A 26,238-nucleotide genomic window follows, 5' to 3' on the forward strand; every position below is an offset into this window, starting at 1 on the left:
GGTGATGGGGGAGGGGGGCAGGGTCATGATGAAGGGGAAGGGGTTCCAGGTGACAAACATCGTCATAATGAAGCCACAGCAAAACAGGAGGGTGTCCTTGGCCATCTGGGGTCGCGGGATCAGCAAGATGTCAACGCACACGCCCCCTCGGCCTCTCATTGACTCTATCCTTTTCTCGCATTTCAAAGAAAACAGGTTTACCGAAAAATAAAAACTGGATGAACCATTTACGGGTGCCCCAGAGGCAGTTGGAGCGGCTTCAGCTTGCCAGGATGGAGAGTCGGAACCGCTTCCTGAGAAACCCTCGCTTTTTCCCTCCTAACACTCCGTTGGGGGGCAAGTCTCTTCTCTTTCCTCCCAAGAAGCCAGCACGGGTAGGAGCCTTCCAGGACGGAGAGCTGGAGGAGAGGTGCGTCTTCTCCTGACTTGTATTCTCAGAGACTCGGACCCTGCAGAGGAAAGCACAGAAAGCAGGTCGTGGGTCTGCTTTGGCTTCTGGAGGGTCCCCGAGGTTTGGGGGCCTGGGGCTCAGGATCCGAGTCGAGCAGGGCTTCGGGGCTGCCTGCAGGTGTGGCCTTGGGACATCCCCAGAGTCCTGGCTTTGTGCTTTTCTGACCTTTTCTTGAGGAATAGGGGTTAGTGTTAGCCCTTGGCTTATATCTGAACAGCCTGGGTCAAATGGGAGGCATCTCTATAGCCATGTGCTCCTGCCATTACATTCATGTGTCTTAGATAATAAAAATGTTCAAAATCTGCTTAATGACAAGTAACTAGTACAGATAGTGATTTTTCTTTAAAAGAGTGTGTGCACTCAGTCACTCAGTCGTGTCCCACTCTTTGGAACCCCGTGGACTATAGCCCACCAGGTTCCTCTGCCCATGGAATTTTCCAGGCAAGTATACTAGAGTGGGTTGCCATTTCCTACTCCAGGGGATCTTCCTGTCCCAGAGGATGGAACCTGCATCTCCTTACCCACTGAGCCACCTGGGCAGCCATTTGGCTGTATTTCAATAAGTGTCCATACAAAGGGAATGATTTGCTTCACGGGTTCATAATTTTAATGGACTTAAAATGATTAGTGTGGGACTTCCCTAATGGTCAGGTGAATAAGACTCTGTGCTCCCCAATTCAGGGACTCAGGTTCAATCCCTTGTCCGGGACCTAAATCCCACATGCCACAAGTAAAGATCCTGCCTGCCACAACAAAGACCTGGTACAGCCAAATAAATTGAAAAAAAAAACAAAACAAAACTATTAATGTTTAGAAGGCAATGGCACCCCACTCCAGTACTCTTGGCTGGAAAATCCCATGGACGGAGGAGCCTATTAGGCTGCAGTCCATTGGATCGCTAAGAGTCGCACACGACTGAGCAACTTCACTTTCACTTTTCACTTTCCTGCATTGGAGAAGGAAATGGCGACCAACTCCAGTGTTCTTGCCTAGAGAATCCCAGGGATGGTGGAGCCTGATGGGCTGCCATCTATGGGGTCGCACAGAGTTGGACACAACTGAAGCGACTTAGCAGCAGCAGCATTAGAGAAATAATATGTTTTTATTAAAAAAAAAAAAAAAAATATTTGCTTAGACTTCACTGGTGGTCCAGTAAGACTCTGTGCTCCTAATTCAGGGGGCCTGTATTTGATCCCTATTTGAGGAACTAAGATCCCAGAGGCTACTTGGTGCAGCCGAAAAGAAAAGAGAAAAACCAAAAATGAAAAGATTTGCTGAGAAAAAAATAGCACCTATAGAAAACATGCATTTAACATATTGGTGTTCGGGATTTTGTATGTAGCAGAGCAGCTCCTCACTGTGATCTATTGAAAGTCAGCCCTCAACACAAGGGTTTGTAAAAATAAAATAAATTAAAAAAAAAACATATTGGTGTTTAAGCTTCCAGAGTTTTCCCTATGCTATGTGTAGTTATATATATCTTCACAAAGATTCAGTCTTGCTGTAAAATTGTTTTGTGACCTGCTTTGCCAACAATAAAACCCAAAGGATGATGCATTGCCAATCTCTTTAATGGCTTGAATGTATTTATTTTCCATGAATCACTTTCAGGGATGAAACTAACAGCCTCTCTCGCCCTTCCTTCCCCTCCCACAGTTGTGCTGATACTCCAGTGTTTCTAGCTAAGCCCTCCATCGGATTTTTCACAGATTATGAAATTGGACCAGTTTATGAGGTAGGAATCTGGTTTCTTTACATATCCCACTCTGCTTCCTTATTTTTAAAAAGTCTTTGCTTAGAAATTTAAAAACATGTGTGCACACACACACAGGCCATACACAAAACTAGGGAAGAGACTGTCACGTTGGGAGCCCATCACCCAGCTTCAGTAGTCACCTGCATCCAGCAAATCTGGTTTCATCTGTTGCCCCCACGGTGTGTCATGTGTGTGTATCTGTGTGCACATGTGTACACGGGAGTATTCTAAGGGAAAGCTGAGCCAGCGTGTCATTCTTCAGTTACTACTTTAGTGAGTATCTCCTAACAGGTAAGGACTTTCAAAGAATAACCATCATCACACCCAGCAATATTAACAGTGATTCCTTAATATCAGCTAATATCCACTCATGTCTGATTTTTATCCATTTATTTTTTTAAAAGTCAGTTTATAATTGGTTTCTTTAAATCAGAATTGAAACATTGCATTTGGTTAGAGTATCTCTTATTTCTCCCACATTTTTTAAAAATAATTCCTCCATCCTTTTATTTTTTAAAATGCTGTTTGTTTGTAGAAGAAACTGTAAATTCGGCTCATTGCTTTATTTATTTATTTTTGGCTGTGCTGGTCTTCGTTGCTGCGCAGACTTGTCTAACTGGAGAGTGGAGGCAACGCTCTCGTCGCAGTGCCTGGCTTCCCGTTGTGATGGCGTCTCTGGTGGAGCAGACTCTAGGGCGCCAGGGCTTCAGTAGTTGCAGCGGGCGGGCTCGGTAGTCGGTAGTCGTGGCTCTCAAGCTGTGGAGCACAGGCCCCATAGCTGTGGCGCGCAGGCTTAGTTGCTCCATGGCATGTGGGAGCTTCCTCAATCAGGGATTGAACCCGTGTCTCCCACGTTGGCAGGTGGATTCTTTCCCACTGAGCCACCAGGGAAGCCCCGGCTGTACTTTTTGTTTTTAATGTAATTTTTATTTTATATTAGAGTACAGTGGTTTTCCAATGTTGTGTTCATTTCAGGTGTATAGCAAAGTGATTCAGCTATACGTATACATGTATCCTTTTTCAAATTCTTTTCCTATTTAGGTTATTATAGAATATTGAGTAGAGTCCACTGTGCTATACAGTAGGTCCATATTGATTATCTTTTTTATATAAATGTGTATATGTTATGGCCAAATCCCTAATTTATCCCTCCCCCACCTTTTTCTTTTGATAACTGTAAGTTTGTTTTTGAAGTCTGAGTCTGTTTCTGTTTTGCAAATAAGTTCATCTCTATAATCGTTTAGAAATCCTCCTATAAATGATACGCTATTTGTCATATTTGTCTGACTTCACTTAAGATAATAATCTCTAGGTCCGTCCATGTTGCTGAAGTGGCATTATTTCATTCTTTTTTTCTGGTTGAGTCATATTCCATTCTATTAATGTATAGGTATCATATCTTCTCTATCTATTCATCTATGATGGACATTTAGATTGCTTTCATATCTTGGCTATTGTAAGTTAATGCTGCAGTAAACACTGGGGTGCATGTATCTTTTTGAATTACATTTTTTCTAGATACATGCCCTGCAGGGGGATTGCTAGATCATATGGTAGTTCTATATTTAGTTTTATGGAACCTCAATACTATTCTCCATAACGGTGTTCCCAGGTTACATTCCCACCAATGGCGTAGGAGGGCTCTGTTTTCTCTGCACTCTCTCAAGCATTTATTGTTGATAGAGGTTTTCTGTTTTCTTTATTTATGGCTGCTTTAGGTCTTATTTGTTGTGTGCAGGCTTTCTCTAGTTGCGGCCAGTGGGAGCTGCTCTTTCTTTGCCATGTGTGGGTTTCCCATTGAGGTGGCTTCTCTCTTGTTCAGAAGCATGGGCTTTAGGGCATGGAAGCTTCCGTAGTTGCAGCTTGTGGGCTCAATAGTTCGGGGCTCCAGCTCTAGAGTACAGGCTCAGTAGCTGTGGCACACAGGCTTAGATTCTCTGTGGCATGTGGGATCTTCCAGAACCAGAGATTGAACCAGTGTCCCCTGCATTGGCAGGCATATTCTTAACCATTGGACCACCAGGGACGTCCCATTTGTAGAGTTTTTTTTTTATTTATTTATGGCTGTGCTGGGTCTTCATTCCTATGGGGGGAGTTTCTCTAGTTTGGGCAAGTGTGGACTGTTCTCTATTTGCAGTATGCAACATTGCAACAGCTTCTCATTGCAACAGCTTCTCACTGTGGAGCATGGACTGTAGGTGTGTGGGCTTCAGTAGGTGCAGCACACGGGCTTAGCACTTACGGTGTAGGGGTTTAGTTGCTTCGTGGCATGTGGGATCTTCCCCGGCCAGGGATCAAACCTGTATCCCCTGCATTGGCAGGCTGACTCTTAACTGCTGGACCACCAGGGCAGTCCTTGTAGAGTTTTCGATGAAGGCCATTCTGACTGGTGAGGTGATACCTTCTGGTAATTTTGTTTTGCATTTCCCTAATTAGTGATGTTGAATATCGTTTCATGTGCTTTTTGGCCATCTGTGTGTCTTCTTTGGGAAAATGTCTATTTAGATCATCCACCCATTTTTTTCATTTGGTTGTTTCTTTGACATTGAGCTGAATGAGCTATTTGTATATTTTGGGGATTAACCTCTTATCCGTTGTTTCATTAGCAAATATTTTCTCCCATTTTGTAGGGTGTCTTTTTCTTATGGTTTCCTTTGTTCTGCAAAAGCTTTTAAATTTAATTAGATCCCATTTGTTTATTTTTGTTTTTACTTTCATTACTGTAGGAGGTGGATTGAAAAAGATATTGCTGCAATTTATGTCAAAGAGTGTTCTGCCTATGTTTTCCTCTAAGAGATTTATAGTATCTAACCTCAAATTTAGATCTGTAATCCATTTTGAGTTTATTTTTGTGTGTGGTGTTAGAGATTGTTCTAATTTCATTCTTTTACATGTAGGTGTTCAGTTTTCCCAGCATCACTTATTGAAGAGACTGTTTTTTCTCTGTTGTATATTCTATTTTTAAAAAATTTATTTGACTGCACTGGGTCTTAGTTATGGTGTGAGGGCTCTAGTTTCCTGACTAGGGGTTGAACCCAGCCCCCCTGCCTTGGGATCATAGAGTCTTAACCACTGGACCACCGGGGAAGTCCCTCTGTTGTGTATTCTTGCCTCCTTTGTCATAGAGTAATTGACCATAGGTGCATGAGCTTATTTCTGGGCTTTGTATCCCGTTCAATTGATTATTTCAGTTTTTGTTCCAGTACCATATTATTTTGATTACTGTAGCTTTGTATTCTAGTCTGAAGTCAGGGAGCCTGATTCCTCCAGCTCTGTTTTTCTTTGTCAGAATTGCTTTAACTGTTCAGTCTTTTTGTGTTTCCATACACATTTAAAAAACTTCTGTTCTAATTCTGTGAACAATTCCATTGGTAATTTAATAAGAATTGCATTGACTCTGTAGATTGCCTTGAATAATACAGTCATTTTGATCATATTGATTCTTCCAATTCAAGGATATGCATGGTGTATTTTTCCATCTGTGTCATCTGCAGTTTCTTTCGTTAGCATCCTATAGTTTTCAAAGTACAGGTCTTTTGCTCCCTTAGGTAGGTTTATTCCTAGGTATTTATTCTTTTGGATGCTATGGTAAATGGGGTTGTTTTCCTTAGTTTTTCTTTCTCATCTTTCATTGTTAATATATAGAAATGCAAGAGATTTCTGTGTATTAAGTTTGTATCCTACAACCTTACTGTATTCATTGATAAGCTCTAGTAGTTTTCTGGTAGAGTCTTTAGGATTTTGTATGTATAGTATCATGTCATCTGCAAACAGTGATAGTTTTACTTCTTTTCCAATTTGGATTCCTTTTATTTCTTTTTCTTCTCTGATTGCCAGGGGGTTAGGACTTCTAAAACTCTGTTGAATAAAAGTGATGAATGTGGGTATCCTTATCTCGTTCCTGATCTTGGAGGAAATCCTTTCAGTTTTTTCCTTTCAGTAGTTTCCCCTCTGTGTCCACTTAATGGAAACTCTTTCATAAATGGGTGATCAGTTTTGTCAGAAGCTTTTCTGCATCGATTGTGATGAGCATATGTTTTTTATTCTTCAGTTTGTTTATGTGATATATCACACTGCCTGGTTTGTGGATATTGAAAAATCCCTGCATGCTTGGGATAAAGCCTCCTTGATCATGATGCATGATCCTTTTAATGTATTGTTGGATTTGGTTTGCTAGTATTTTGTTGAGGATGTTTGCATCTATGATCATCAGTTATATTGGCCTGGACTTTGTGGTATCTTTGTCTGGTTTTGGTACCAGAGTGATGGTGGCCTCATAGAATGAGTTTAGGCGGGTTTGTTCCTCTGCAACTTTTTGAAAGAGTTTCGGAAGGACAGGCATTTGACTCTTCTCTAAATGTTTGATAGAATTTGCCTGTGAAGTCATCTAGTCCTGGACCTTGGTTTGCTGGAAGTTTTAAAATCACAGTTTCCATTTCAGTACATATGATTTGTCTGTCCATATTTTCTATTTCTCCCTGGTTCGGTCTTGGAAGGTTATATACTTCTAAGAATTTGTCCATTTCTTATAGGTTGCCCAGTTTCTTGGCTTAGAGTTGCTTGTGGCAGTTGCTGTGTTTCTCTGCCATCTCATTTTGTCTAACTTTCTGTGTTTCCCATCTCTGTTGCTCAAGCTGCAGGGTTCCAGCTCTTCTTACCTCTGGTATCTGTCCCCTGGCGTGTGAGGTTGGTCCACAGGCTTGGGCAGGCCTCCTGGGGGAGGGACTGGTGCCTGCCCTCCGGTGGGCGCAGCTGGGTCCCATCCCTCTGACGGCAGGCCCGTGTCAGGAGCTGTGTTTAAGGCAGCCGTGGGGTCAGGACGTCTTTCGGCAGCCTGTCTTCTGGTGGGCGGGGCTGTGTTTCCATCCTGCTGTTGTTGAGGAGTCCCAGCACTGGGGTCTACAGCCTGTTGAGTGGTGTCAGGCTCACTGCCAAAGTGCCACCTTCCAGGAGAGATCTCACCAACGGGTGTTCCCTGGGGTGTCCTCCGCCACTGTCCTTGCCCCTATAGTGAGCCACCGCTGACCCCCACCTCCCCGGGGGACCCTCCGAGACACACAGGTAGGTCTGGCCCAGGCTCCTAGGAGCAGTTGCCTTGTTCTGAGTTCCAGTGCACGCGTCACATCGTTTTGTGCCCTCCAGCAGTCCTGTGTGGCTTCTGCTCTGAGCCCTGCTGGCCTTCAAAGCCAGGTGCTCTGGGAGCTATTCCTCTAGATGTCAGACCCCCAGGCTGGGGAGTCTGATGAGGGGCGGGCGTCAGAACTCTCACTCAGTTGCAATGGAATGATTTTCCAGTTTGTGGTCACCCACTCAGCGGGTATAGGATTTGATTATTATGGTGGAAGTGCCCCTCCTCCCGTCTTGTCGTGGCTTCCTCTTCGTCTTTGGGTGGTAGAACATCTTTTTTGTAGGTTCAGATCTTTTTTGTCGATGGTTGTTCGTGGTTAGTTGTGATTCTGGTGTTTTTGTAAGACGAGTTGACCTCAAGTCCTTCTTTGCTTTCTGTCTCAGTTTGACTCCTGCTGATTGCTTTATTGTGGTGATGTTCAACATATTCTTTTATCCTCCATATTTTCTGTAAACATGTTAGATGCTTGATTAAATTCATGTTCAAGATTTTTTTTTTTCATTTTTTGGCAAGAATACTTCTTTGGTGGGAGTGTATATTTCTTACTGTATCCCATCAGGAAGAGTGTGATACATGGTTTCCTCGTTATCAGTGATGAATGGCTTCAGGTGTTATGAGCTTAATTTACCCTTTATAAAGGTCTTGCCAACCTCTCATTTAATGCTTTAGTAGCATTAGATGGCTATTACCTAGATCAATTTTTTAAAAAAATTAAGGGTTATAAAATGGTGACTTCGAATTCTACTATTCTACTTTTATTATCTGTGATTTTCTGTTTTTTTAAAAACCTTCCCTCAAACTTCCATTTATTCCCCCTTCCTTTCACTCTCCCTACTCCTAGAGATAACTCTTTCTATTAGTTTGGGTTCTTCCATTGTTTCTCTTGGAAACCACAGGCAAATATGTAGGTATGTTTGAACGCTGTCTCCTACTTCCTGTCCTCAGTTCAGTTCAGTCACTCAGTCATGTCTGACTCTTTGCGACCCCGTGGACTGCAGCACACCAGGCCTTCCTGTCCATCACCAACTCCCAGAGTTTGAGTTCATGTCCATCGAGTCGGTGATGCCATCCAACCATCTCATCCTCTGTCGTCCCCTTCTCCTCCTGCCCTCAATCTTTCCCAGAATCAGGGTCTTTTCAAACAAGTCAGCTCTTCGCATCAGGTGGCCAAAGTATTGGAGTTTCAGCTTCAGCATCAGTCCTTACTCTCCTCTGCACCTTGCTTTTTTCACTTAACAGTATATCCAGTGAGCTTCAAGAGCTGTGTGTAGAGACTTTCCTTGTTCCTTTTCCCAGCTTCGCTCTTGATGCTTGCCTTCCTCCATCCTGGAGAATCAGGTCAAGACCAAGCTTGGGAGTCACCAGTTCTGTTCATTAGGTATAAATGTAGCTATGTTTAATGGTGACAATCCCTTCACACACATATGCATTGTACTTTGCAGTTTAAAGAGCACTTACAAATCCATGATTCTTTAGGAGCTCTTATCCACTCTCATCCAGTGTGCAAAAGCACACTGATATGTCAGTCGTTTAGGCTAAATGTTAAAGAAAGCATTTGTCTACTTGAACATAACAGTTACTCTCTTTTGGACTTGTGTGTTTGGGACTTCTGTGTTTGGTCATCACATTCCAAAGATGGTGAGGTTGGCAGACTCAGAGAAAGAGAGCTAAAATTATTTCACTCTGGGCATGGAATGGGCAAAGGGAGAGCTGCTGGGAGACAGACAAAAGACATTTCTGTAGGACCTGCAGGTGCCCGCTGTGGAGCCTGGAGATGAAGCGAGCACCGGCTGTGTAGGACCGTCTTCCCTTCCTGTCTTTATTCTTTCATAGCACACTTTTATTTATCTTCTCCACCAGGTTGAAACCCACATGGGCAGGGGTTAATTCTAGGTTTGTTTAAACCATTTTGGTATTAGTACTCACAGATGGTAGGTCTGTTGACTGAATTACCTGACTACTGGTCTACCACTTAGCCTTGCTTACTCCTAGTACAGAGTAAATCAAGAATAAATGAAAGGAGCCCCATTTTTCTGTATAAAAATATAATGTGTGTATATGTGTGTGTGTACCTCCCAAGGGCTTTGTTTGTGGGTCGCCCACCCAGCAGGTATGGGACTTAATTTTATCATGATTGCATTCCTCCTCCCGTCTCATTGCGGCTTTTCCTTGTCTTTGAATACCTTTTTTGGTAGGTTCTAGCTTTTTCTGCCGATAATTGTTGAGCAGTTAGTTATGATTTGGGTGTTTTTGTGAGAGGGGCTGAGCTTGCATCTTTCTCTTCCCTTTCGTCTGCCATCTTCCCCAGGGGTTTGGACAAGGTGGTGAGTGACAGCTTACAAGTGGTTTTAAAGATATCTGTTCCTTCAAAAGGTTGCTAAATATGCAGACTGTTTAAATATATAGGCAAGTATATGTAAAAGAAGGTTAAAATTAAAGTACAGTATGATGATTATGAGTAGCATCTTTGAATCCATATGGTTGGAAGAAACCACTCATTGCACAGAGAATCATACATAATTAGCACATTTCAGGGAAGGACATACAGTATCATTTTTTCATAAACTTTTGTTGACAGTCATGAAACCTTTTATTTATTTTGTAATTTGGGGGATTTTTAGAATTGAATCTAGTTGACTTACAGTGTTGCGTTGATGTCTGCTGTATAGCAAGGTGGTTCAGTTAAACATATGTACACATTCTTCTTTTTAAATACTCTTTAGCATTAAGGTTTATCATAGGATCGTTCCCTGTGCTCTACAGTAGGACCTGTTGTCTGTATGTAATAGCTTACATCTACTAACCCCAATCTCCAACTCCATCCTCCCCCAACCCCCTTGGCAACCACAAGTCTGTTATTTATGTTCATGACTCTGTTTCATAGACAGGTTCATTTCTGGTATATTTTAGATTTCACGTATAAGTTACATCATATGGTATTTGTCTTTCTCTTTCTGACTTACTTCACTTAGTATGATAATCCCTAGTTGCATCCACGCTGCTGCAGATGGCGTTATTTTGTTCCTTTTTAATTGCTGAGTGGTACTTCATTGTATATAAGCACCACAGCTTCTTTACTGATTCCGTTGTCGATGGACATTTGGGTCGCTTCCCTGTGTTGGCTGTTGTGAATAGCGCTGCTGTGAACACAGGGGTGTATTCATCTTTTTGGATTAGAGTTTTATTTGGCTATGTGCCCAGGAGTTGGGTTGCTGGTAATTCTGTTTTTAGTTTTCTGAGGAACATTCCATACTGTTTTCCACAGTGGCTGTACCAACTTACATTCCCGCCCACCAACGACGTAGGAGAGTTCCCTTTTCTGCCAGTGGCAGAGAGTTGTCCATGTCCTCTCCAGCATTTGTTATTTGTAGAGTTTTTAATGATAGCCATTCGGACTGCTGTGAGGTGGTACCTCATTGTAGTTTTGATTTGCATTTTTCTGATAATTAGTGATGTTGAGCCTATTGACCATTTGCATTTCTTCCTTGGAGAGATGTCTGTTTAGGTCTTCTACTCATTTTCGATTGGGTTCCTTGTTTTTTTATTGTTGAGTTGTTTGAGCTCTTTGTATATTTTGGAAATTAAGTCCTTAATGGTCCTATGGTTTGCAAATATTTTCTCCCATTCTGTGGGTTGTCTATTAAAAAAAAATTTTTTTAAGTTTTCCTTTGCTGTGCAAAAGCTTGCAAGTTTGATTAGGTCCCACTCGTTTATGTTTGGTCTTATTTAGGTTGCCTTGGAAGACTTACCTTAGAAAACGGTGATATGGTTTATGTCAGAGAATGTTTTGCCTATAAGCCTTTCTAGGAGTTTTATGTTTGTTAATGCTTGTTTTATGTATTTGGGTACTCCTGTATTAAGTGCATTTATGTTGATGAGTATAAAATCCTCCTCCTGTCTTTTTTCATCATATGGTATCTTTCTTTATGGCTTTGTTTTAAAGTCTGTTTTGTCTGAAATACCTTTTCTGTCCCTTACTTTCAATCTATGTGTTTCCTTTGCTCTAAAGTGGGTCTCCTACAGGCAGCATATTGTAGGCTCTTGTCTTTTTGTTTTTTTTAAATCCACTCTGCCACTCCATGTCTTTTGACTGGAGCATTTAGTCCATTGACGTTTAAGGTAATAACTGATAGATATGTATATTGCCATTTTAAACCTTATTTTCCAGTTGATTTTATGTTTCTTCTTTGTCCCTTTCTTTTTCTCTTGTAGTTTGATTTTCTTTTGGATTATACTTATGTTCTCTTCTTTTTATTTTTGTTAACCTATTTTATGTTTCTGATTTGTGATTACCTGTCTTTCAAGTCTGTTAAGCCCATTCTATATCTCCTTACCTTAGACTGGGAGTCATGCAAGCTCAAACACATCCTAGGAAAGGGAAAAAAATCTACATTTTCTTACTGCCCCCCCCACATTTTATGATTCTGATGTCCTCTTTTACATCTTCATGTTCATCCTTTTGCTTGCTGTTCATTGTGGTTTCATCACTTTCACCAAAATATTTTTATTTTTTAAAAAAAATCTGTGTTTTGGGCTTCCAGGTGGTGCTGGTGGTAAAGAACCCACCTGCCAATGCAGGAGACAGACATAACGGACACAGATTTGGTCCCTGGGTCTGAAGTTCCCCTGGAGGAGGGCATGACAACCCACTCCAGTCCTTGCCTGGAGGATCCCATGGACAGAGGAGCCTGGAGGGCTAGAGTCCATGGGTCACAAACAGCTGGACTCAGCTGAAGTGATTTAGCGTGCATGTACTGGTTTATTTAGGTGATTTGCTTTCCAGATGTGACTTTCTCTTTCCTATAGATTCTTTCTTCTTTTTTTTTAGGGAAGACCTTTCAATATTTCCTTTAGGATAGGTTTGGTACTGCTGTATTCTTTTAATTTTTGCTTGTCTGAGAAATTCTCTCTCCCCTCCTATTCTAAATGATAATCTTGCTGGGTAGAGTATCCTAGGTTGCAGATTTTTCCCTTTCAGGACTTTGAATATATCTTGCCATTCCCTTCTGTCCTGCAGCTTTTCTGTAGAGGAATGAGCTGATAGCCTAACAGGGGTTCCCTTGTAATTAGCTCTTTGCTTTTCTCTTGCTACCTTTATAACCCTCCTTATCTTTTACTTTTGCCATTTTTAGTATATGTCTTGGTGTAGGTCTGTTTGGGTTTACCTTGTTTGGGACTCTTTTTTTTTTTTTTCCTTGTTTGGGACTCTGTGCTTCTTGTACCTGGGTATCTGTTTCCTTCTTTAGATTTGGGAAGTTTTCAGCCCTAGTTCCTTCAAATACTTTTTCGATCCCCTTTTCTCTTTCTTGCTCTTCTGAAATCCCAATTATGCATAGATTGGCACGCTTTCAGTTCAGTTCAGTTCAATTGCTCAGTCATGTCCAACTCTTTGTGACCCCATGAACCACATCATGCCAGGCCTCCCTGTCCATTACCAACTCCGGGAGTTTACCCAAACTCGTATCCATTGAGTCAGTGATGCCATCTAACTATCTCATCTCTGTCGTCCCCTGCTTCTCCTGCCCTCAATCTTTCCCAACATCAGGGTCTTTTCAAATGAGTCAGCTCTTTGCCTCAGGTGGCCAAAATATTGGAGTTTCAGCTTCAACATCAGTCCTTCCAATGATCATCCAGTACTGATTTCCTTTAGGATGGACTGGTTGGATCTCCTTGCAGTCCAAGGGACTTGCAAGAGTCTTCTCCAACTCTACAGTTCAAAAGCATCAATTCTTCTGCACTCAGCTTTCTTTATGGTCCAGCGCTCACATCCATACATGACTACTGGAAAAACCATAGCTTTGACTAGGTGGACATTTGATGGCAACGTAAAGTCTCTGCTTTTTAATATGCTGTCTAGGTTGGTCTTAACTTTTCTTCCAAGGAGCAAGCGTCTTTTAATTTCATGGCTGCAGTCACCATCTGCAGTGATTTTGGAGTCCAAAAAATTAAAGTCAGCCTCTGTTTCCCCATCTATTTGCCGTGAAGTGATGGGACCGGATGCCATGATCTTAGTTTTCTGAATGTTGAGCTTTAAGCCAACTTTTTCACTCTCCACTTTCACTTTCATCAAGAGACTCTTTAGTTCTTCACTTTCTGCCATAAAGGTGGTGTCATCTGCATATCTGAGGTTATTGATATGTCTCCTGGCAATCTTGATTCCAGCTTGTGTTTCTTCCAGCCCAGCGTTTCTCATGATGTACTCTGCATATAAGTTAAATAAGTAGGGTGACAATATACAGCCTTGACGTACTGCTTTTCCTATTTGGAACCAGTCTGTTGTTCCATGTCCAGTTCTAACTGTTGCTTCCTGACCTGCATACTGGTTTCTCAAGAGGCAGGTCTGGTATTCCCATCTCTTTCAGAATTTTCCACAGTTTATTGCGATCCACACAGTCAAAGGCTTTGGCGTAGTCAATAAAACAGAAATAGATGGCATGCTTTAGATTATCATATAGAGCTTCTGTTTTCATTTTTTTTCATTTGGCTTTCTGTCTGCTGTCCTGATTGGGTGATTTCCCTTATTCTAGCCTCAAGATCACTTATTCGTTCTTCTGCATTATTTGTTCTGCTGTTCATTGCCGTTAGTTCAGTTTTAGTCTCGGAAATGAGTTTTGTAATTTTTCTTGGTTCCTCTTTATAGTTTCTAGTTCCTCTTCACAATATACTCTGCATTTCTGTTGATACCCTGTCTTAATTTGTTCAGTATTTTCATTATTTCATTTTTGAAATTGGTGTCTGTTGGACTGAAGAGGTCTGTTTCATTGTTTATTCTTTCAGGGGAATTCTCTTGGTCTTATAACTGGGAGTGGTTCCCCTGCTTCTTCATTTTACTTATATTTCTCTTGCTCTCTGAGTTTATGAAAAGCAGTTATTTACTGTGGTCTGGGAGGGCCATTTGTCTGTGGGAGCAGTCCTGTGTGGCTTGTGTGGGTTTAGTATTTTTTTGGTGCAAGGACTGTTTTCAGTATGGATGCCTGTCACCTCTTCTCAGCCTGTGTTGGCCATCATGATGCCGCAGCTGGTGCCTGGGCCTGGAGCTCTCAGAGGCAGTGGCTCCCCACATGTGCCCCCAGAACACACAGTGGGAGTGGACTCACAAACACTCCTGGAGTTTGCAAGGGCTGTGGCGGCAGTTAGTGGCTGCTCCCAGAGTCTGGGACCAATGGAGTGGGCAGCTCAAGACCACTCCTGAAGCCCAGGGGCAGCAGCGGGGAGGGGGAGGCTCAGGACCGCACTCCTGTTCTGCTGCCTGAGAACTCCTGCAGGGGAAAAGGCTGCAGCGATGGGTTCCGCCCCTCCCCTCACAGTGGTGCCCGGCTTCTGATGCTGCCCAGGCTTCCTTCTCTGAGGTGCAGTTGCATCGGATGCCAGCCTCTTCAGCCTGTTTCCACAGAGCCCACCCCTAGCCCCCTCTCTGGGTCTGATCTCTGAAACCCAAGCTTCCTCACCCAGCCCCAACCCGTCCCAAGCAGACGTGCATCTGAGACTGGGGAGTGTGGGCAGAGGCACTGACTGTCTGTGCAGGTCTCTCTCCATTCTAGCTGCTGCAAGCAAGTTGTGTTCTCATCCAAGGCCCTAAAGCGCCCCCTCTGTCCAGACTGATCTCCCCGCCAGCGGGCGGACTTCCCAGCAGGCAGGAAGCTTTCCTCTTTCACAGCTCCCTCCCATGGCCACAGGTTCCATTCCGATTCCTTTCTCTCTCTCTCTCTTTTTTTTTCTTGCTTTTTCTTTTGTCCTACCCAGTTCCATGGAGATTTTCTTGCCCTTTCAGAGGTCTGAGGTCTTCTGCCAGTGTTCCGTAGATATTCTGTGAGAATCCTTGCACATGTAGATGTATTTTGATGTACCTGAAAGGAGGTGAGCTTCACATCCTTCTACTCTGCTGTCTTGATCCTGGACCTAATGAAACCTTTTAAATTAAAATATAAACGTGAATGAGAATTAGGTTTGTCACTGTGGCAAAAAGAAGTTACAAATAAGGAAAGGAGGAATGCTAGAATGAACTCTATGCTGCTAAATTGTATTTGGAAGTATAAATATGAATTTGTGATTTAAAAATATGGGTGTGTATGTGTGGGGAGGGTAACACACACATAATTGGATAAATACAAGAGTAAATAGAGATGTATGTGAATGTGTTGGTTAGTACACATGATATATTTCCTTGCTGTATCCATTGAGGGATAGAAATAATGACACCCTAGTAACATTTAGCATGCCTGCTGTATCCAGATCTTGGTTTCTAAGTACTGTTCTCCCAAAACAAAAGAACACCGGGCTCCTTGGGAAACCGATTCCAGGGTTGAGGTAGAGGAAATAGGAGATGAATGCAGAGCATCTTTTGGTGCCAGAAAGTAAGGAAATCTTAGAGGGAGAGAAAAAGTAGGGGAGAGGGCATGTAAAGGGCACAGAGCTCCCACTGGCCCAAAGAGAAACAACTCAAGCAACTAAACACATAATAATGGTATTAGATTATAACTCGAAGAATTAAATAAATATCCATGAATCCATACTGATATAAGTAAATATCGGAATAAAAAAATGGAAGAAAAGGGGCAACTTTTTGTTCTGAACGGATTATAATTAATGTAGAAAGAATGATAATTTAAAAATTACCAGTAATTATCACACTATAAAATCTGTAGGCAAGACATACTAATAAATGCTAAAATTACTAGGTAGAAGTGTGAGCAGAAACAGATAATTCCATAGTCTCTGCCCAAATATTTAGTAGTTACAAAGGAAAAATAATAACTGTACAGTAGAGAACCCTGGAAGACACCACTCTAAGCAAGTGGTTATGGTTAATATCACCGCTAATGGAACGCACCAATAGCATATAACCTTGATACGATGGACCGGGAAGGACGCATCAGCTCTGTGATATTCCTGTAAGTAAAGCATAATCTCAGTCCGGTCAGGAGTAATCATCAGAGAACTCAAACTGAAGGACATTCTAGAAAAACATTCTACAAAATAACTGACCTGTGCTCTTTAAAAGGTTGAAGGTCATGGAAGGTTATGGATAACAAGGAAATGTTGAGAAACTGTCACAGGTTGGAGATGACTAACAAGATATGACAGTCTGATGCAACTCGAGTTCCTGGGTTAGATCCAGGAACAGAGAAAGGATCTTGGTGGACAGACTGGAGAAATCCACATAAATTGTGTGGTTTCATTAATATATTGTACCAAGCTTAATTTCTGAATAGTCTTGGTCATTGTTCTGTTATCTAAGATGGCCATGTAAGAGGAAGCTGGGTGAAGAGTGTATGGGAGCTCCCTGGATTGTTTTTGCAACTCTTATAAGTCTAATGTCCCAAAATAAAGCATTAACAACTATATGTGTTCTGGGGTGATGCTGTTAAAGTGCTGCACTCAGTATGCCAGCAAATTTGAAAACTCAGCAGTGGCCACAGGACTGGAAAAGGTCAGTTTTCATTCCAATCCCAAAGAAAGGCAATGCCAAAGAATGTTAAGACTACCACACAATTGCACTCATCTCACACACTAGCAAAGTAATGCTCAAAATTCTCCAAGCCAGGCTTCAACAGGACATGAACCGTTAACTTTCAGATGTTCAAGCTGAATCGAGAAAAGCCAGAGGAACCAGAGATCAAATTGCCCACATTCGTTGGATCATAGAAAAAGCAAGAGAGTTCCAGAAAAACATCTGCTTTATTGGCTATGCCAAAGCCTTTGACTGTGTGGATCACAACAAACTGTGGAAAATTCTTAAAGAGATGGGAATACTAGACCACCTGACCTGCCTCCTGAGAAATCTGTATGCAGGTCAAAAAGCAACAGCTAGAACTGGACATGGAACAACAGATTGGTTCCAAATTGGGAAAGGAGTACATCAAGGCTGTATATTGTCACCCTACTTATTTAACTTATATGCAGAGTACATCATGAGAAACGCTGGGCTGAATGGAGCACAAGCTGGAATGAAGATTGCCAGGAGAAATATCAATAACCTCAGATATGCAGATGATACCACCCTAATGGCAGAAAGTGAAGAACTAAAAAGCCTCTTGATGAAAGTGAAAGAAGAGAGTGAAAAAGTTGGCTTAAAACTCAACATTCAAAAAACTAATAAGATTGTGGCCTCTGGTCCCATCACCTCATGGCAAATAGATGGGGAAACAATGGAAACAGTGACAGACTTTATTTTCTTGGGCTCTAAAATCACTGCAGATGGTGACTGCAGCCATGAAATTAAAAGACACTTGCTCCTTGGAAGAAAAGTTAAGACCAACCTGCTGCTACTGCTGCTAAGTCGCTTCAGTTGTGTCCAACTCTGTGCAACCCCAGAGATGGCAACCCACCAGGCTCCCCGTCCCTGGGATTCTCCAGGCAAGAACACTGGAGTGGGTTGCCATTTCCTTCTCCAATGCATGAAAGTGAAAAGTGAAAGTGAAGTCGCTCAGTCGTATCTGACTCTTAGCGACCCCACGGACTGCAGCCCACCAAGCTCCTCCATCCATGGGATTTTCCAGGCAAGAGTACTGGAGTGGGGTGCCATCGCCTTCTCCGAAGACCAACCTAGACAGCATATTAAAAAGCAGAGACATTACGTTGCCATCAAAGTTCCGTCTAGTCAAAGCTATGGTTTTTCCAGTAGTCATGTTTGGATGTGAGAGCGAGACCATAAAGAAAGCTGAGCACAGAAGAATTGATGCTTTTGAACTGTGGTGTTGGAGAAGACTCTTGAGAGTCCCTTGGAAAGCAAGGAGGTCGAATCAGTCCATTTTAAAGGAAATCAGTCCTGAATATTCATTGGAAGGACTGATGCAGAAGCCAAAACTCCAATACTTTGGATGTAAAGTATTGGATGTGAAGATGTGAAGAACTGACTCATTGGAAAAGACTCTGATGCTGGGAAAGATTGAGGGCAGGAGGAGAAGGGGACGACAGAGGATGAGACGTTTGGATGGCATCACCGACTTTATGGACATGAGTTTGAGCAAGCTCTGGGGTTTATGATGGACAGGGAAGCCTGGCGTGCTGAAGTCAATGAAGTCTCAAAAAGTTGGACATGACTGAGCAACTGAACTGAACTGTGTTCTGGGGTGACTTCCAGTTATGGTAATATTGCAGTTAGATAGCCTGAGTAATCTAAAGAAAAAAAAAAAAGAACATTCTAGAACTGAAATTACTCAAGAGAAAGGCTTAATAGCAAATTAGACACAGACGAAGGGAAGACTTGCAGATACGTCAGTGGAAATGATTAGACTGAAGCAGAAAGAAAATGAAGGAATATAGAAAATCACATTTTAAAAAAATGGACATAGTAAACAGGTCTGTTACATAATTGAAGCCCCAGAAAAAGAGGAGAGATGTGACAGGAGCAGTATTTGAAGAAATAATAGATGAGAATGATCTAAAAGTAATGAAGACTTTAAGCCATAGAGTAAAGCACTAACAACCCTAAGCAGGATAAATAAAACTGTACCTTGCACCTGTACTTATATATTTACACATTATAATAAAGTTCTGCTCTAAACTAAAGACAGGGTTTGGGGGGAACTTAAAAGACGCTTACTCCTTGGAAGGAAAGTTATGACCAACCTAGATAGCATATTGAAAAGCAGAGACATTACTTTGCCAACAAAGGTCCGTCTAGTCAAGGCTATGGTTTTTCCAGTGGTCATGTATGGATGTGAGAGTTGGACTGTGAAGAAGACTGAGCACCGAAGAATTGATGCTTTTGAACTGTGGTGTTGGAGAAGACTCTTGAGAGTCCCTTGGACTGCAAGGAGATCCAACCAGTCCATTCTGAAGGAGATCAGCCCTGGGATTTCTTTTTTTTTTTTTTTTAGCCCTGGGATTTCTTTGGAAGGAATGATGCTAAAGCTGAAACGCCGGTACTTTGGCCACCTCATGCAAAGAGTTGACTCATTGGAAAAGACTCTGAGGCTGGGAGGGATTGGGGGCAGGAGGAAAAGGGGACGACAGAGGATGCGATGGCTGGATGGCATCACTGACTCGATGGGCCTGAGTCTGAGTGAACTCCAGGAGTTGGCAATGGACAGGGAGGCCTGGCGTGCTGTGATTCATGGGGTCGCAAAGAGTCGGACACAACTGAGCGACTGAACTGAACTGAAAGCATCTAGAGGGAAAAGACTCACTACCTTCTAACAGAAATGATAGAAGCTAGAAAGTATTGGAATGGAAGCTTCAAAGCAATGAAAGACAGTAACTTGCAATCTAGAATTCTAAACCTAGTGAAAATATTCTTTAAAGATGAAGATAGGGACTTCCCTGGCCATCTAGTGGTTAGGACCCCAGACTTTCACTGCCAAGGGCCCAGGTTCAATCCCTGGTAGGGGAACTAAGAGCTTGCAAGCTGCATAGCATCGCCAAAGGGAAAAAAAAAAAAAAGTCTTTATCAGACAAATAAAAACTGATACTTCATTATCAGCAGTAATAATTCATCACCAGAAAACCTGAATCAAAAGAATTCTCCAGTCAGAAGAAAATTATACCACATGGGTATAGGGAAATGCAAGAAGAAATGCAACAGTAAGGGTAAATTTGTGGAGACATCTAAATTAATATTAAATGTAATATAACCATAATAATATAGTTATTATTAATAATATGTGTTGTTTTAAATGTTTGTAGGGACTTCTAATGAAAACTCAGAGGGGTAAGTGTGTTCCAAGACTCTTGGATTGTCTTACAAATGTGTAAGTGATAATTAATATGGAATTATCACTTAGTAATTCAAGGCTGCTTGTTGTAGTCTCTGGACTAACCATTATTCAAATAGTAAAATAATATAAAAGTAACAAGGTAATAGAAGGAGAAATGGAATTTTTTTTTTTTAATTTTCGATTAATAGGAGACAAGAAAGAAAAAAGGAGCATGGTGGATAGTGTTGTTCAAGTTAAAAATAAAAACATGGTAGATTTAAACTTAAATTTGTTGACAATTGCATGAAGTAATTAAATGGACCAAGTACTTCAATTGGAAGAGAAAGATCAGGGAGTTCCCTGGCAGTTCAGTGGTTAGGATTCCGTGCTTTTACTACGAGGGGCATGGTTGTAGTCTCCGGTTGGGCAACTAAGATCCCGCAAGCTTCATGGCATGGCCCCCCTCCCCAAAAAAGAAAAGGTAGAGAAGGATCATCAGACTGGATAGAAAAACCAAAACCAACTAAATTCTGCTGATACGAGCTAAGCTTTAGAACTACAAATACGAATCTCCACTGTGATGTCTGTTACACACAAACTGTTAGGAGTTCCTGCCAGGCTTGAAGAAAATGTTCTGAATTTCTTCCCCCTGCAAAATGAAAAAGATACTAAAGTATTGAAAATATAAGAATGGAAAAAGATATTAGAAAGACTTCAACCAAAAAAAAAAAAAAAACCAACTGGTGTGGCTATGCTAATATTAGAGAAAGTAGATGTTAAGGCAAGAAGTATTAGTAGAAATAAAAGGGACATTTCATACTGATCAAAGGTTTAAAAAAAAATCTTTCTCCAAAAGATACAGCCATTTAAAATCTATATATACTAATAACTCAGCCTCAAAATATATAAGCAAAATTTTATAAGTGTAGAAGAAAAACAGAACCAATAACAAACATGAGAAGATTTAACATTTTCTCAGAAACTTAAAGGGCAAATAGACAAAAATAACAGTAAGGACATAGAAGAATTGAACAATATAGTTAACAAACTATATCTAATTGTGTTATATATCACACTGCAACCAGCAATTGCAGTGTAGAGTTTCTTTAAAAGTATGCTTGGAACATGTTACCAAAATTGTCTTATGTGCTGGATCATAAAGGAAATAACAAATTTCAAAGGACTGAAAATATACAGTGTTTGGACCAAGTAGACTGAATAATAAAAATATAACTAGAAACTCCCCTACATATTTGAAGATTAAGCAATTTATTACTAGACTATGAATCAAAGAAGTTATAATAGAAATTAGAAAATAATGATCATTTTTAAATGGAACACCAAAGCTTATGGGATGTAGCTAAAGGTATTCTTAGAAAAAAATGCATAGACTTATGTTCATATATTAGAAAAGAGACAGTCTGAAAATCAGTGATCAATGTACATGTCTCAAAAATTAGGAAAAAATAGCAGATTTAGCCCAAAGAAGCTGGAAGGGAGGAAATAATTAAAATAAGAAAGCATTTTAATTAAATAGAAAACAAATATAGTGAGGATCAACAAAGCCAAAAGTTAATTCTTTGAAAAGATTAATAAAACTGATAAGTTCCTGGCAAAACTGATCAAAATGAGAGAAGGTACAAATTAACCAGTATTGGGGAAATGAAGACATCATTATGGATCCTACAGACATTATAAAGGTAATGAGGTTTATGAACAACTTTATGCCTAGAAATTTGAAAATATATTTGAAATAGTCATAATTTTAAAAAGTTTGTGAAAGTGATGATAACTACAATGAACAGCAGAAAGATAAAAATGAAGATGTAAAAGAAGACATCAACAAAACTTGAAGAGGGAAGTAAGAAAATGTAGAACTAACAGCACCATGTCTCTGATATGTGCCTGTTCCCTGTGGTGTGCTGGAGCCAGGTCATACTAGCTCATGGGCGCTGACTGTGCACATCTCTTCCCAGCTCCCTGCTCAGTGATGTCACACTGGTCTTGAAATTGACCATACTGGGAGTTTTTACACCACTGAAATCAGCAAACACTACCAAATCAGAGCTCTCCCCACCCCAAGAACTGGCTATTAAGCATTTGCCAGCACACTACAGAGTATACTATACTCATAAATTGAAAACTCCTTGACAGAGAATTCATGGTCTGCACACTTATTTGACAAATAATGGCCCATACATTGTTGTTAGTGAACAAAGGCAAAGAGAGCGCTTATAACTGAGAGGGGAGAGAAAAAGACTATAGTCTGAGAACAGTGAATCTTTCTTAAAACTTTTGTTTATTTCTCTGTCTACTTATTTTTTTATGCTTGGCTGTGCTGGGTCTCCGATGCTGCACGCGGGCTTTCTCTAGTTGCAGCGCGCAGGCTTCCCGTTGTGGTGGCTTCTCCCGTTGCAGACCTTGCGCTCTAGAGTGCATGGGTTCAGTAGTTGCAGCGCATGGGCTTCGTTGCCCTGCGGCTTGTGGGGTCGTAATTCTCAGGCCAAGGATAGAACTGGTGTTCCCTGCTTCGGCAGGCAAATTCTTAACCACTGGACCATGAGGGAAGTCCTGGGAACAGTGAATCTTGTCTGCATATTTTGGTGGTAAGAAAAAGGCCAGTTGGACAGTCTGTTCTTAAGTAGTCTGAATGATGGTATCAAAACAGTTTCAAAATTTTTAAAGTGAATTTCCCAGAAAACCTTGTGGGATTTATGTGACAGGCTGCCCTTTACTGGTGTCTTTATCTTAGGTCAGGTCTGCACCGTTTTCCTCATTAAGAGGATTAACCCTGAGGTTCATTAGTCTCTGATGCAGAATCATTACTGAATGTCAGTTTGATCTTGAGGGTACAGCAGCACTTAAACACCCAGTGTCAAATACAATGTAAATCTTACAAGAGACATTTGGAACCTATTCTTTATCCAGTTTTTGGGTCAGTGTAGGTCCAATCAAGAGAATAAGATTGGTCAGTTTTAGTTAAGTAATTGGTTCCCCCGCCCCATGATTAATCATTTCATTTTTTTCCCAAAGTACGTAGCCATACTGTAAAGCGTGTTGGCTGTTGTATTGTGTTCATTTTGTCGGTGCAGGCACATCTATTTAGAGTCATTGAAATTAACGAAGCTTATGTTAATCTAGCCAAAAATGAATCATTTCGTTTAAAGTCAGTATCCATCTTGCCTCTGAAAGAATCCCAGATTTGTCCAGTGGGAGCCTTGTAAGTTGTCTCTGTGTTCTTTTAATATGACCTAGCAGTTTCTTGAGCACTTCCTTGCGTTCTGAAACAAGATGTTCCAGGCTGATTTTGTACTCTGTCTGTCCCAGTTCTGGCATCAATTCCAGAAGCTCTGGTTGCTTTTAGTGGAGAATGGTATTTAGAAACCAAGATCTAAGCACTAGATCTGCTATTTGCTACTGGGGTGTCATTGCTTCTAAGTCCTCTAAATGTTTAGAGGTGAAAATACAGCAATTTCATAGGCCTAACTACACACACACACACACACATACATATATATGAGAGAGAGGTGTATGTATATATATATGCATATATACATGCATATTTCTATATCTGCATGCTTATATATTTAAAATCATGACTTCATGATGATACCTGTAATTAGTCTAATTCCATCATGCCTCCTCTCGCTCCACGCCTGTAGCTCCCTCCACCAACAGTCATCTGAAGAATCTTGCAATAACGTTCTACTTGTGAAAGTTTCTGCATCTAATAGTTTACTGAGCCTCCAGTTCAGATCACCACAGTGACTGTATGTCCAGCTGCAGGATTCTGAGTATTTATACAGTCGGCATACAGCTCAGATGTATTACATTCTGGAGCTTCAGAACAGCATTTGTGGTTAACAGTACTTGATAAAAGAAAGCAGAGAAAGGGAGTACTTGAAGTGGTCTCTTCTGACATGATTTTAAAGGGCAACTTTCATTGGAGTCTCTCATATGTCCAGCGTTCCACTTTCTGTGACCATGCAACAAATTGCCCTGACTTCACAGTGTGAAATAGCAGTTTGCTCTCTGATCAGCGGGACACAGAGAGGAGAGTTTATCTCTTCTCTGCTATGTCTGGGGATTCAGCCAAGAGACCGGAGCCAAAGTCTCCTTTACTCACACGTGTGGTGGTTAATGCTGGCTTTTGGCTGAGACCTCAGCTCTTCTCCCTGAGGCTTCTCCACATCAGCTAGATTCTTTACTTTCTCTTCCCTTCCTCATAGTGCAGTGGCCAGTTTCCCCGGAGCATGCCTCCCAAAAAGAGAGACACAGTCCTCCACAGTCTGCTTATAAATGGAATTGTATCTGGTGACATCTCTTAGAAATTTGCACCTTGCATCTCTTGGGCAGTATGACTGTGTACATAAGTTGTTTACCTTGCTTAACTATACAGTTTAAGGATACAAACGTTTTCAAATTTTTCGAGTCTTTAAAAATATGTGTCCCATGCACCCTTTCTCAGGAAACTTGAGGGGAGCGTGCTTCCCTATATAGATGAGTAAACCAAAGAAGAGGAAGGCTTGGTATGTGGGAAACGAGAGATCCAACATAGGAGGCCGGTGAAGGAAAGTCCCAGCTTAGTAATGGTTAAAGGGCTTTTCTGTTAACTGCTGTTGCAAAACTTAACAACTTTTCTTTTTTTAATATTTATCTATTTGCTTGCAGAGTCTTCTCTTTTTTTAAAGTTGTAGCATGTGGAGTCTTGAGTTGCAGCTGACGAGGTCTTTTAGTTGTGACATGTGAGATCTAGTTCCCTAACCCGGGACTGAACCCAGGCCCCTTGCATTGGGAGTGCGAGGTCTTAGCCACTGGGCCACCAGAGAAGTCCCAATGCTTAACAACTTAAAACAACCATTTTTATCATGCCTGTAGATTTTTTTTTTGGATCAGAAATTCTGACAGGGCCCAATGGGAAAGGCTTGTTCCATGGTGTTTGAGGCCTTAGCTAGAAAAAGTTAGTGCCTGGGGGTAACCTGAAAGGTGGGACTGGAACCACCTGAGACATTTTCAGTCACAGAGTAGTTGACGTTGGTTGTCAGCTGAGTCTGTGCGTGAATTCTCCATGTGGCCTGGGCTTCCGCCTCAGGGTAATCAGGCAGCTCAAAGTGAGTGATCAGAGCTTTGAAGTGAGTTCCCTACCAGCAAGAGGGAGGTTGCATCACTTTTTATGACCTAACCTTGGAGGTTGCCTTGCAATAGGAGAGGAAGTCATTGCATCCTCTGCATTGCTATAGGGTACAAGTGAGTCCCTAAGGTTGACCCAGATTTGAGGGGAAGCTACATAGACCTCACCTCTCAATGGGAGGAGTGTCAAAGAACTCGTAGACGTGTCTGAAACCTGCTCCAGGGGTTGACCTGTCCTGGGTGACAGCAGTAGGTGTAACAGGTGACCGGTCCAGATTAGAAGAGGCCAGAAAAGCTCTTGTGGAGTTGACCTGTGGGGGTGACACTGATCAGAGTCCCTGATACATCCAGGACATCTTGAGAAGAGCCTTGTAGGGTAGTGGAAAGAGATTAAATTATTGATAAGGGAGACTTTCCAGTGGTTAAGACTCTGCCTTCCAATTCAGTAGGCATGGGTTTGATCCCTGGTTGGGGCACTAAGATCCCACATGCAGTGTGGCCAAAAAAATTAAAATAAAATTTTAAAAATTATTGATAAGTACATAGCAAACAAAATAATTGGTTGATTAACTCCAGAAGAAACAAAAATTGTTCAAGGGAGAATTTCATGCTCAGCTGTGACTATTTTTTACATAGCAACCAGCAACGTAAACATTAATTACTGATCTAACCATGAAAGAAAGTGAAAGTCGCTCAGTCGTGTCCGACTCTTTGGGACCCCAAGGACTATACAGTCCATGGAATTCTCCAGGCCAGAATACTGGAGTGGGTAGCCTTTCCCTTCTCCAGGGGATCTTCCTAACCCAGGGATCGAACCCAGGTCTCCCGCACTGCAGGCAGATTCTTTACCAGCTGAGCCACAAGGGAAGCCCAGGAATACTGGAGTGGGTAGCCTGTCCATTCTCCAGGGGATCTTCCTGACCCAGGGATTAGGTCTGAGTCCCCCACATTGGAGGCAGATTCTTTACCATCTGAGCCACCAGAAAAGCCGATTTAACTACGAGTATGACATAATTTGCATCAGGAAGATGAGGGTAGGAAGGATAGATAGGATGGCATACGGTAAGCTGGTTATGGGCGAGGAAAGAGAATATCCATATCATCCATCCATAATTAATACCTAAAACCAAAAAAA

The 26,238-nt window shown here is 41.6% G+C and overlaps 1 protein-coding gene across 1 annotated transcript in view; it reads left to right on the plus strand.

Annotated features, from left to right (window-relative positions):
- Positions 1-26,238, plus strand: part of DLEC1 (DLEC1 cilia and flagella associated protein) — a 98,816-nt gene that overhangs the window by 25,330 nt on the left and 47,248 nt on the right. Inside the window, exons 6-7 of the mRNA XM_070358927.1 lie at positions 189-409; positions 2,108-2,186. Coding sequence (XP_070215028.1) covers positions 189-409; positions 2,108-2,186 — 300 coding nt within the window. The remainder of the gene's footprint in view (positions 1-188; positions 410-2,107; positions 2,187-26,238) is intronic.

The sequence above is a fragment of the Bos mutus genome, chromosome 22, assembly GCF_027580195.1.
Source record: "Bos mutus isolate GX-2022 chromosome 22, NWIPB_WYAK_1.1, whole genome shotgun sequence".
NCBI lineage: Eukaryota > Metazoa > Chordata > Mammalia > Artiodactyla > Bovidae > Bos > Bos mutus.